At 52.9% G+C, this 13,802-nt stretch overlaps 1 protein-coding gene across 1 annotated transcript; it reads right to left on the bottom strand.

Annotated features, from left to right (window-relative positions):
* Positions 1-1,415: 1,415 nt before the first annotated feature.
* Positions 1,416-13,802, bottom strand: LOC132458981 (metaxin-1-like). Its single transcript, XM_060053388.1, has 8 exons — positions 13,669-13,802; positions 7,845-7,914; positions 6,884-6,963; positions 5,097-5,189; positions 4,669-4,851; positions 4,127-4,203; positions 2,713-2,870; positions 1,416-2,186 (listed from the first exon to the last, which is right to left on the bottom strand). The coding sequence occupies exons 1-8, from the start codon at positions 13,747-13,749 to the stop codon at positions 1,963-1,965; spliced, it is 966 nt and encodes a 321-aa protein (XP_059909371.1). The 5' UTR covers positions 13,750-13,802; the 3' UTR covers positions 1,416-1,962.

Here is a 13,802-nt window from a genome sequence, read left to right as displayed (position 1 = left end):
GGTAGGCCTGGGTTTAAAGGACCATGTAGGCCAGGGCTTAGGGTACCGGTCTACTCTATAAAGAGCGGAGGGGAGTAACTTGTTGAACAGCGGGAGCCCCGCCTCCCTCCACCGGGACCTGTTTGTTTCTGGCGGCTGCGTCACCATGGCAACCACATTTAACGGCATGCAGGTGATGGGAATGCCACCCCCTCCCCCGACAATGCGAACAGATCCCGGCAACACACACACACACACACACACACACTCTCCCACATCGACACACAGCCTCCCCCAACAACGCACACACCACACACCAACACACACACACACACACACACACACACACACACACACACACACACAGATCTGCGGCTGTGCGTAAAATGCCTCAATCCGAACAATCGTGTAAAATGTTTTATTAAGTTTTCCGAAGTCTCTTTCCAGAAAGGTTTCCGATCAGAGGCGGAAACAGTGAGAGGGGAACCACCGCGCGTAACCGTTTAAATGTTCCGTCATTCCTGAGTCCTCTCTCTCTCTCTCCCGCTCTCGACGTCTCTCCCCATCTCGATCTCTCTCTCCCCCCCTCTCTCTCTCTCTTTCTCCGCGGGTATCGGGGTTATCTCGGCATTCCTGGGGTAGGAAAGTCTCCCCAGCGGTGCGCTCTCAGGTCATTACGGTCTGCTTCTGGGGTACTCAGGAGCGCGGCGCACATACCGCGATGCTATCTCCGCTACGAGGAGGCAGCTACTTCTTTCCGTTGAGACGGGAGCGCGCACTTGGGTCATTCTTGCGCCTCACGCTCGCACGAGCTTGGAGCGAGAACAGAAGCCAGTGGAGGATTCCTGCTCGCTGACGTCACGTGCAGCTGGACGTCCCAACGGTGCGGCAGAGGGGTCAGAGCCGGACAAGCTGCCGTGTGCGCGTGTGTATGTGTGATAGTCTATGTGTGTGTGTGTGTGTGATAGTCTGTGTGTGTGCGCGTGTGTGATAGTTAGACATCTCACAGTGGCTCTGTGCTCATTGGATACAACCGGCACCCGTGCTGACAACAACCAATCAGAGAACAGGTGAACAGTACCCCCCCCCCCCCCCCCCCCCCCTCCTCCCTGTACATGATGCTCCTCTGGAACACCTCAGACCAAAGCTCAGGGGACCTTCAGTGAGTTCTGGAACCACCGTGTCCTGAATCAGTGTTACTACCCAAACGCCAGACGGACCTCGGGCCCCAGTACCTCCCAGAGGAGTCCTGGTTCTGCTCAGGGTCTGTTCCCACTCCCAGCGGAACCGTTCACCTGCTCAAGAACCAACCAGGCCAGACAGAACTTGCATTGTTGCAATGCACGGAAAATAAGTAATGCGAGCAGATCTTCCTCACAATGCAAGAAATATCTTATATCTGAGAGCAACAGAAAGTACATCGGTGGAGAAAGAACTCACTGGAAATATTTTATTATATATATTCTTTACAACCAGACAACAACAAGCCATAATGACCATGGCTAGCCTCTCATTGGCTATCAGCAGAGTATAGTAGGCTGCAACTCAACTGATTTTGGCGCGATTGGTTCAGCCAAGCAGCCAATCAGATCGAACTGAAGTGGAATGAAGTTGGACTCCTATCATTTCTTGGGGCGTTTCCATTATTGCTCCCTAGTGTTTCCACAATCATTTTGTTATTAGTTAGGACTGGCTCAATGGCCAAGCCAGCTCCTTAACGAGGACCCCTTAACAAGAGACCCCCTTAACTAGGGACCCCCTTAACGAGAGACCCCCTTAACGAGAGACCCCCTTAACGAGAGACCCCCTTAACGAGAGACCCCCTTAACGAGAAACCCCTTAACGAGAAACCCCCTTAATGAGAGACCCCCTTAACAAAGCAAATTCCCCCTAGTGTCCATGGCAACACTTCCGGTTCCTCAGAGGAAGATAAATAAAGAACAGCATCCTCAGTCCTCCTCCCCATCCCCCTCCTCCTTCTCCTCAGTCCTCGTCGTCCTCCTCTTCGTCGGCGGCGGTCCGGCCGGGCGAGGCCTCCAGCGCCCTCTGGTGGACGTGTCTGACGGACAGGATGCCGGTGAAGAGGGCGTAGGCCAGCATGGCGCCCACCGCCGTCAGCGCCGACAGGATCTGCTTGCGGCGCTTGTTGGGCACGTGGTCGAAGTCGCCCCCCTCGGCGGGGGAGGACGCCTTGCGCCCCGCGTTCTCTGGGGAGACAGGAGGGAGGCGTGGTCAGGGGGGGGGGGGGGGGGTCGTAGGACGGGCCCCCTCGCAGCGCTGTGGTGATGGTGGGGTTACCTCAAACCCAGGACGGCCAGGTCTTGTGCTCAAGCTCAAGGACTAATTCATTACATTTGCGAACTGCGAACGTTGCTTGCTGACGCGGAACGCCGGAACGCGAGGACATCTATCCATCTTTAGTATACGCTGCACGTGAACCTCCTAAGACGGCTCAATTTGATTGGTTCTCTGCACCCCAGTATCTCGGGATATTGGGCAATATCCCGAGATTGAGATCTCAAACTCGGGATACGGCGTGACGGTCATCTCGTCACGCTCATAAAAACAAATAAACCGGTAATAGAAAAAAGAAATCCCTGCAAAACGTGTAACCTTGTTTGTTTTTGGAGGGTTCCCGTGTAGTGTTTACTGAAACAATGATTCACCTCTTTGGCGATTAATTGTTCAATATCTGTAGAAATGCGTTTCTAGAAGTGCGAAGGCAGCGCTCACCTCGGCCGTCGCCGGGGAAGTAGAGCAGCAGGATGTTGGAGCAGAAGAGGGTCAGGTTGTCCAGGGACTTGAGCTGCTGCTGCAGCTTGGCGTTGGGCAGCTTGGCCTTCAGCAGGGGGGCCAGGTGTCCGAAGACCACCGCGTCCAGGGAGGAGGGGCTGGGGGACACAGGCAGGTTTTTCATTTATTTTTATTCATATAATGTTTTATAGAAAGAACAGCTGGATACATATCTGTACATTTTCGATTTGAATATTTTCTATTTTCCCACTTTGTGTATTTTTTGAAGGGGAAACTTCAAAGTTCTCAGTTACAAAGTGTTTTTTCGGAGAGACAGGCTCAATAAATACATCATGTTTTGAGAGAAGAACCACCACAACACACTGAGACGGAAGAACCACCACACAACAAACTGAGAGAGATGAACCACCACAACACACTGAGACAGAAGAACCACCACAACACAGAGAGAAGAACCACCACAACACACAGAGACAGAAGAACCACCACAACACACTGAGACAGAAGAACCACCACAACACACTGAGAGAAGAACCACCACAACACACTGAGAGAGAAGAACCACCACAACACACTGAGACAGAAGAACCACCACAACACACTGAGAGAGAAGAACCACCACAACACACTGAGAGAGAAGAACCACCACACAACACACTGAGACAGAAGAACCACCACAACACACTGAGAGAAGAACCACCACAACACACTGAGACAGAAGAACCACCACAACACAATGAGAGAGAAGAACCACCACAACACACTGAGACAGAAGAACCACCACAACACACTGAGACAGAAGAACCACCACAACACACAGAGACAGAAGAACCACCACAACACACTGAGAGAGAAGAACCACCACAACACACTGAGAGAGAAGAACCACCACAACACACTGAGAGAGAACCACCACAACACACTGAGAGAGAAGAACCACCACAACACACAGAGAGAGAAGAACCACAACACACTGAGAGAGAAGAACCACCACAACACACTGAGACAGAGAGAAGAACCACCACACAACACACTGAGACAGAAGAACCACCACAACACACTGAGACAGAAGAACCACCACACAACACAATGAGAGAGAAGAACCACCACAACACACAGAGAGAGAAGAACCACCACAACACACGGAGACAGAAGAACCACCACAACACACTGAGACAGAAGAACCACCACAACACACTGAGACAGAAGAACCACCACAACACACTGAGAGAGAAGAACCACCACAACACACTGAGACAGAGAGAAGAACCACCACAACACACAGAGAGACGGTGAGGTCACCCCGGGCCCTCTGCCAGTGACATCATCTGGCAGCCAGCGGGCCGCTACAGACGGGCGGCCTCAGAGAGGACGGGCGTTCCGTGAGACTTACGAGTCTCCGAAGAAGAACTTGCTGGTGCCGAGCCTCTGGGACAGCAGGTTCATACACTCGGCCGCGTCGTGGTAGAGCTGGGAAGACAACACATCTGGGGGTCACCCTCTCACACACACACACACATCTGGAGGTCCCTCAGTCCCAACATCTGCTCTCTGGTTAATGGGATGCATTTATTCAGCGCTTTGCTAACCAGTGGCCACTCAAATCCCTCTTCAATATTGCCTCACATTCACACATCACCCCCCGACGGCGGAGTGAGCCATGCATGGCGACAGCCAGCTGGTCAGGAGCGGTCAGGGTGAGGCGTCAGGGACCCCTCCACACTATGGCATGGGTCTAGGAGGACTAGCGGGTCGGCTGGTAACCGGAAGGTTGCTCGTCCGATCCCCGGCTCCTTCTAGGTGTCCTAGACACATGCCGCCCATCATCTCCTTCTCCAGCTCCTCCCCCCCCTCACCTCCGTCTCCAGCTCCTCCCCCCCTCACCAGCTCCTCCCCCCCCCTCACCTCCTTCTCCAGCTCCTCCCCCCCCCTCACCTCCTTCTCCAGCTCCTCCCCCCCGTCCAGCGCCTCGTCGCTGCGGGCCAGGCGGAGGCGGGCCTGCTGCGCGCCCTGCATGCGTCCCGGGACCACCAGGCTGAGGGGGAAGGGCAGGTGCTCTGCGTACCAGCGCCGCGTGAGCTCCACGTAGTTCTTACTGTCCATCCAGAAGGTGTGGATCTGAGGCCGGGGGGAGGGAGGGGAGACAGAGGGAGGGACAGGGGGACGGAGGGAGGGACGGAGAGGCAGTGAGCTCTCTCTCTCTGTGTGTGTGTGTGTGTGTGTGTGTGTGTGTGTGTGTGTGTGTGTGTGTGTGTGTGTGTGTGTGTGTGTGTGTGTGTGTGTGTGTGTGTGTGTGTGTGTGTGTGTGTGTGTGTGTGTGTGTGTGTGTGTGTGTGTGCGTGCGTGCGTGTGTGTGTTCTCACCAGGGCCGGCAGCAGTCTCTCCTCCAGCAGCGAGCCGAAGGCCAGTGTGTCCGCCCCCTCCCGGGCAGACAGGTCATAATCGGCGTTGTATTTCTGACGGAGAAACCAGCGTTAGAGGGGCTGTGCCTATTGGACTGAACAAAGAACTTGAGAGTTCAACTTCCCTGTACTGGCACACCCTATACTGTCACAGATTCAACCAATAACTTCAAAACAATGTATCAGTAAACACAGATCCCAGTAGATGTAAGTGGTACAACTGGGTAGCTCCCAGTGAACACCAGTAGTAGACAACTGCGGTTGTGTTGGTTGGTGTGCGTTAGTGAAGGTGCGTGCGTGTGTTTCATGCTGGTTTGTTTACAGTTTCTCATATCCAGAAGTTTCCATATAACCTCTTTACTGCAGCAGTGCATGATGGGAGACATTCTTTCTGTGCTACCGCAGGTAAATTACACCTTACAGCGCTTCAGCCAATCACAATGTCGCAACGCCGAATAGCCCAACCAATCAGACTGCAGCAGGCCTCCAGCCACACCACAGCTGTTCATGTTTCAGCAGCTGTCCCAGTGAACACCAACTCACTGATATTCAGAACAATCACTGGGTGAGCCAAACACTAGCATGTGAAAGCATGCAGAGGACGTGGAACAGAGGATTACATTCTATCTATGTTCCCCCCCGCCCCCCCCGTCTCCACTCTTCTACCGCGAGTCTCGTGGAGCAGACATCAGAGCCTAGCTGAGCCCACCTACCACGGCCTCTTTAATGGCTTCCAGGTGTGTGTGTGTGTGTGTTTCCATACACTGTTGCTCTGTACTCTCCAGAGAGACGTCGGCGTGGAGGTAATTCATAACGAGGAATAACATTCAATGGCTCGCACACCGTTACTCAATAAGGATCTCCATCACTGTCACAGCTGCCATATTCATTTCTTTAATGTATAAAGGTAACAATATCTTCAATGCGTAAAGGTAATAATATCTTCAATAATATCTTTAGTGTGTAAAGGTAATAATATCTTTAATGCGTAAAGGTAATAATATCTTCAATAATATCTTTAGTGTGTAAAGGTAATAATATCTTTAATGTGTAAAGGTAATAATATCTTTAATATGTAAAGGTAATATCTTTAGTGTGTAAAGGTAATAATATCTTTAGTGTGTAAAGGTAATAATATCTTTAGTGTGTAAAGGTAATAATATCTTTAGTGTGTAAAGGTAATAATATCTTTAGTGTGTAAAGGTAATAATATCTTTAGTGTGTAAAGGTAATAATATCTTTAGTGTGTAAAGGTAATAATATCTTTAATGTGTAAAGGTAATAATATCTTTAGTGTGTAAAGGTAATAATATCTTTAACGTGTAAAGGTAATAATATCTTTAACGTGTAAAGGTAATAATATCTTTAATGTGTAAAGGTAATAATATCTTTAATGTGTAAAGGTAATAATATCTTTAATGTGTAAAGGTAATAATATCTTTAACGTGTAAAGGTAATAATATCTTTAACGTGTAAAGGTAATAATATCTTTAATGTGTAAAGGTAATAATATCTTTAGTGTGTAAAGGTAATAATATCTTTAGTGTGTAAAGGTAATAATATCTTTAGTGTGTAAAGGTAATAATATCTTTAGTGTGTAAAGGTAATAATATCTTTAATGTGTAAAGGTAATAATATCTTTAATGTGTAAAGGTAATAATCAAATTTCCACATCTGTGGCGTCAAGAGGCTTGAGGAGGGCCGACGTGGGGACAGTCGGCTGCAGGTGCATGCTGGGTAATCCTGACCTGCTTCCGGAGGTGGATGATGATGTCACTCGTCCTCGAGAGGACCTCCCCCTTGCTCGTCCTAAGGGCAGGAAGAGAACCTGGCGGAGCAGGAAGTGACATCACATGATCAAAAGAAGGTTTTGGTTTAACTGTCGGGGTCGCTTTCATCTAAAGCGATTTACAATAAGTCAATTTGTTAGAAGAATAGAGAAACAACAATACAACACTGTCGGTACAGTAAGGATGTTCATAGAACCAAGTGCCAAGCACTAACAATCACTAGGTTAACCCGTTCCCCGTATACAACACAGATAGCTAGGATAAGATGCAACACGATGCCAAGTACTATTTATTTTTTAGTGTAAGAAAGTCTTCCATTCAGATAATAAAATCTCCACACCGATCACATTACTCATGATTATATATGAGGCTTAGTAGGTCGATAAACAGGTAAGTTAAACTTCATTAATACGGCACTTTGCCGACCAAAGATGTCACAACTCGCGCTACACTGCGCCTTTCAGGAGACTCAGAAGCCTCGCAGTGCAGTCGATGTCCCGAGTGCATTCAATACCGAGACAGAGCAGAAATACAAAACAGCAACCAGCGTCATCGTGGCCGCACCAGTGGCCTCGGGGAGCTCGTGTGTGGACAGATGGTCCAGCACTCGCAGTGGGCGGCCGCAGCACAGCGCCCGGGGAGCAGGTGGGGGGGGGGTTCAGGTGCCTCGCTCGGGGGCACCTCGTACTCCACCCATCCACAACAGCAGGACAACTGAACAGATAATACCGGACGCCACTTTAAGACGCCACGACCGACCGTACCGGACACAACCGGACTTCTGACTAGAGATTTAAAGTGGTGACGGTAACTCCGCCTCCGCTGAAGACCTGTGGATGTGCTTCCTGTCCTGCATGGAGGACGCGGAGCTCCTCTAAAGATCTGGACGCGCCTCACGGAGGCCAGCTGAGCTCCTCACCCGAGGGGCTTCTCCATGGGTTGGAGATCTTCTGGACTTTGAGAGGAGCTCCGGCGAACTTGGCGTAGGCCTGTTGAGGAGAAGGAGAGAAGGACACTTTGTTAGCATCATCATCGTCTGCATTCATCCAGAGAGACTGCAGTGCACGGTGGTCCGCGCATACTGGGGGGGGGGGGGTCACAGACAGGAGTCGGCGGGGCTCGAACCCAGGACTGTTTGCTGGAGGACCAGCCCCCCCACAGAGTCAATATTTCTACAAGCCGGACCAGAAGGTCCCGAGGATGTGTTTGTACAGCGCTTAACCACAGCTCCAGGGGGAAGGCTTCCCAGGCGCGTTGTACGACATCCTCTCACCTTCAACCTACACCCCCACAGCCCCCCTCGACCCCTCACCCCCTCACCTCCTCACCCTACACCCCCCCCTCGACCCCTCACCCCCTCGACCCCTCACCCCCTCACCCTACACCCCCCCCTCGACCCCTCACCCCCTCACTCCCTCACCTCCTCACCCTACACCCCCCCCTCGACCCCTCACCCCCTCACTCCCTCACCTCCTCACCCTACACCCCCCCCTCGACCCCTCACCCCCTCACTCCCTCACCTCCTCACCCTACACCCCCCCCTCGACCCCTCACCCTAACAGGGCAAGAAAACCTGTGAAAAATGTATGAATGACATTGAAAGAACGTTTCCTCCCTGCTTCTTCATGCACTAGGACCCTTATTCAGGGTCCCGGGCGGGGGTGGTGTTATTCAGGGTCCCGGGCGGGGGTGGTGTTATTCAGGGTCCCGGGCGGGGGTGGTGTTATTCAGGGTCCTGGGCGGTGGGGTGGTGTTATTCAGGGTCCCGGGTGGGGGTGGTGTTATTCAGGGTCCCGGGTGGTGGGGTGGTGTTATTCAGGGTCCCGGGCGGGGGTGGTGTTATTCAGGGTCCCGGGCGGGGGTGGTGTTATTCAGGGTCCCGGGCGGGGGTGGTGTTATTCAGGGTCCCGGGCGGGGGTGGTGTTATTCAGGGTCCCGGGCGGGGGTGGTGTTATTCAGGGTCCCGGGCGGGGGTGGTGTTATTCAGGGTCCCGGGCGGGGGTGGTGTTATTCAGGGTCCCGGGCGGGGGTGGTGTTATTCAGGGTCCCGGGCGGGGGGGTGGTGTTATTCAGGGTCCTGGGTGGTGGGGTGGTGTTATTCAGGGTCCCGGGCGGGGGTGGTGTTATTCAGGGTCCTGGGCGGTGGGGTGGTGTTATTCAGGGTCCCGGGTGGGGGTGGTGTTATTCAGGGTCCCGGGCGGGGGTGGTGTTATTCAGGGTCCCGGGCGGGGGTGGTGTTATTCAGGGTCCTGGGCGGTGGGGTGGTGTTATTCAGGGTCCCGGGTGGTGGGGTGGTGTTATTCAGGGTCCTGGGTGGTGGTGTTATTCAGGGTCCCGGGTGGGGGTGGTGTTATTCAGGGTCCCGGGCGGGGTGGTGTTATTCAGGGTCCCGGGCGGGGGTGGTGTTATTCAGGGTCCCGGGCGGGGGTGGTGTTATTCAGGGTCCCGGGCGGGGGTGGTGTTATTCAGGGTCCCGGGTGGGGCGGTGTTATTCAGGGTCCTGGGCCGGGCAGGCTTCCAGACAGAGATGGCGAGGTGGGAAGGGAAGGAACGCTGACATCATCACCAGACGGCTTTATGAGGAAATTCCGGCTCATTCCTGCGGGTCGTAAAGCGCAGAGGAGACGCCAGCGCTGGAGCGAGCAGACCCACCGAGGCCCGGGCCCCTCATCGCTACTACCGCCTACTGGTCCAGGGTCTGGCCTGCCCCCCCTCCTGGTCTAGCTCCTCCTGGTCTAGCTCCTCTGATCAATAAAGTTGAAACCAGAAATCTAAAAAGTTCCAAACACCCGTCGTGCTACCTCATCAATATGCGCACGACAGGCCCCACATTAGCATATCAGTTCAAGAGGAAACTCTTGGTGAGTGCTGAGGAGGGCTGCTGCGCTGAGACACGAGACCAGAACCCGTCTCAGACCGCCGCGGACACGAGGTCCCCGTTCTGGTCTCTTGGTTCTCCACCGTCTCCGGCCACAACGCCATCCCATCCATCTAGAAGCGAGTATGCCTAAATGTACATGCCTTTTTTCCATTCGTCCAAGTTATTATTACTTTTATGCTGCAAGTTTAGCTCAGGAACAATACGATACAATGGTGTATTCCCTTTTTGCTAGTTAAAGCACAATGGAATGGTTCATTCATTTTGAAATGCTTAATTCTAAATAATATTTAGATATTTTTGTCATCTGCATGTATTATTGAAACGATATCGAAGCAATTGGATCAATATCCAAATGAAATCTAATCAAATCAAGCCCTAAAGAATTGAATTGGGAGGTACCTGGCAGTACCCAGCCCTAATGGAGAGTGTCCTCCACATTCGGACCAGGACGTTATACACTCTAACGGGAAGACGGATTGAAATTATATGGTGCTTTCCTCTCACTCAAAGACGCTTTACACTGAAGGGGGGGACCTCACTAACCACCACCAGTGTGTAGAACCACTGGGGTGATGCACGGCAGCCAATCGGCGCCAGAACGCTCACCACACACCAGCTTGAGGTGGAGGGTGAGGAAATTAATGAGTCAGCCAATTATACAGGAGGATGATTAGTTGGCCAGATTGAAAGAGCCTGGTTGGCCCGTTTTAGCCAGGGCACCGGGGAAACCCCTACTCTTTGCGATAAGTTCCCTGGGATCTTTAATGACCTCAGCGAGTCAGGACCTCGGTTTTATGTCTCCTCCGAAGGAAGGGTCCTGCAGTATTCCACAGTGCCGACAGTCAGAGAAGCGCCACTCGGGACAGGCCCACAGTCATCAGGCGGGCCTCGTTCAAACATGAGGAGCAATCAACGATAAGCAGCATCGTAACGAGAACGTTACATCAGCAGCCGATGCCGGGGTCGTCCATTTTGTATCATATAACATTTCTCCCTACACCCAAGTCCTGCCTCAAGACCCACCACAGTCTCCCAACCCAGTGGTGGGAACCAGTACCCACTGGTGTGTAACCACCACCCACTGGGGAGGAACCACTACCCACTGGTGTGGAACCACTGCTCTCCCTGGTCTGCTGACGCCGGTGGAAACAGGCAGCTCCTCCAGACTCTTCTCCTGGAGGTCTTTAAAGATCTGAGGATCTGATTACCGTTTCCACGGCGCTGCGCCCCCGAGGCCCAGAGCAGAACCCTGTAAAAACACTGCGGGAGAACCGCCGCGGCCACAGCCTGGGCCAGCACCAGGCCTAGCCGCGCCAGGCCAGGGTTGCTAGGCAGCAGGCACAACAACACTGTTTACTATTTACTCATTCACCCAGAGCGGCTCACAGTGAATCAGACCTCCTACCAGGGAGGCTGAGAACGCTCAAAGCATTTCATCAATTACAACGATTCAGATGTTCTGCCGCACAAGCCGGTTTCAGAGGAGCCGAAGGAACGGGGGGGGGGGGCGACAGCGGACAAAGGAGAGCTCTGTGCTGTGGAGATACTGAGCTGATGTTTCCGCTGCTGGGTCCCAGTGTCCCACTGGGAGGAGACATCCAGGAGAGCTCAGCACTGGGAAGAAGAGGCGCCTCACTGGGAGGGGAACACGAGGAGCCCTGGAAGCGTTGACGGCAGCGACAGCTGGGAACCAGTAGTGGAGCTGCGGTCCGGAGTGCAGGCAGCGGCTCTCCGAGCGGGGAGAAGGGCGCTAAGTGTTTCCAACCGCAGAGAGCCGGAGCGGCGGGGGGAGCGGGGGAGATCAGTCACAGCGCGGGCTCGGCTGTCACTCCCGGCCTCAGATCCCGCTCCAACACCAACATGTTGCGATGGAGCTGGAAGGGCCGAGGATGAGCGAGCCACGAGCCGGCGGGCCCGGGCCAAGGCTGGCTCGCGGCGGCCGTGTTCCTGTCAGAGGGGACTAGAGAGGATGTGAGTCGAGGAAGCTCCTCGTCCGGTCCTGTCTCCGCAGACATTCGTCTGGCCGTAATAACCACAGAGAGAACCGGCACTCTGCTACTTCAGAGATTTTTTATTGGAGGGGGGGTCTGTCACCACGAGGTGTTATGTTTATGATCCATAAGCACAACAATCCACCCTCTGGTGACATCACACAGCGGAGGATTTTGAACTTTGCCACAGGTTGGACGTTTCAACCTGGTGCACATTATAATTATAATAATAGGTGGCCCTGGAGGAATGTGAGAACGAGAAAGAACTAGAGTTGATCCGATACCAGCATCGGAAATTCCTCAGGTACTGCCTAAAACGCAGTATTGTGTGTCAGCGAGTATGCAAGTCTATGCTCCGATCTGAGGCCATCACATGACAGGCCATCCTTTCTGTCATCATAAAATAACCCTTCGATAGGCACAAGTGCTGTTAGTAGCTACAATGCAATATGCTGTATCGGTACTCTGTATCGGCCGATGCTCGGGTTCAGGAATCTGAATAGTATCGGGAAGGAAAAAAATGGCATTGGAACATCTCTAGAAAGAACTGAAGTCCTGCCCCACGGCTCTGACTAACATCTGGGCTTTATGATTGATGATTCACTCTCCCCAACACCAGTGACGTCAACCAGCGCTGAGACATGCGCTGCTTTTTCCTTTATCCTCCATGTTTGTGTGTGTGGTCGGCCAACAGGCACCACATTGTGACCCTCAGCCCTGACCCGCTTCTATTGTTCAGAGGTGGTCAGTAGAGATATGACCAAAGGCTGCCATGGCCGACTCCAGACCTGCCGTCTCTAGACCTGCAGACCCTAGACCTGCAGACTAGACCTAGACCTGCAGACTTCAGACACCAGTGTTAACTGCTGTTACCAGTGTTAACGTGGTCACCAAGTCCTACTGGAGGACTAGTTAGAGGGAGGGATCACCCAGTCTGGATCTAGGGCGTTTAACTCCAGACAATGTCTGGCTTGGAGACTTTCAGGTACCTCGGAAATGGGACTGCATTCATGCAGCGCTTTTCTCACCAACTGCCACTCAAAGCGCTTTACAAAATTGCCTCACATTCACCCATTCATGCACATTCACACACCGACGGCGGAGTCAGCCATGCAAATCAACAGCCAGCTCGTCGGGAGCAGTCAGGGTGAGGTGTCTTGATCAGGGACACTTCAACACTCTGGAGGAGGCGAACAAACTCGCACCCTTCCGGTTACAAGCCAACCCGCTCTACCTCCTGAGCCACATGCCGCCCAGGTAAATAAGTCATGTGACAACAATAAGCACAGGGAGAGTTTTCTGTCGCCTTCTTCAGCATCCAACATAGTTTATAACCACAGGGGTCCAAACTGTATGGGCTTGACCAACAAACCCTGTCACAACACGGGGTTACATCCGACTGGACCATAGCCTACATCATGACGTTAAGAGCATGATTTACTGATCACTTTTTTTTTTAAACCGTCACTATACTGTAAGGGATCATTAACCCCCCTCAGTGGTGAGGAGACGAGGTGCTCAGAGCTCCTCGTGTGGACGGCGTGATGTCACGTCCCCTACCGTTTAACCCTGGGACTGCTGACAACATGAATACATTCATTCATTCGTTAACTCATCAACTAACCCCAACACCAACTACAGAGGAGACGGCATTCCTCCCGTTTTAAACACGTCACTTCGACAGAAGGACATCCGCAGCCAAGCGCGCTTCACCTCCTCCTCTGCTCCATCAGGACCCAGCCTGACTTTAGCTCCAGGGCTAACGCGGCTCCGGCAGAGCGCTGTGCTGGCGGGGTTAAGGGCTGCCGGTTCGGATCCTGAGGACCACCGGCAGCCGGTCGAGGACCGAGTGTACGAGCGGAGCGACTCACCAGTAGGACCAGACAGTCGGGGTCCACGGACGGGAGTCCCCAGTCGCCCTCCCAGCAGAACAGCTCGTCGGGCGCAGACATCTTGGATCCTCCGGCGACCTCTCACCCCGGAAGTCATAGTGGGCGTTTCCATT

This window comes from Gadus macrocephalus, chromosome 6 (genome assembly GCF_031168955.1).
Source record: "Gadus macrocephalus chromosome 6, ASM3116895v1".
NCBI classification, from domain to species: Eukaryota; Metazoa; Chordata; class Actinopteri; order Gadiformes; family Gadidae; genus Gadus; species Gadus macrocephalus.
This window is presented reverse-complemented; position numbering and strand designations above follow the sequence as displayed.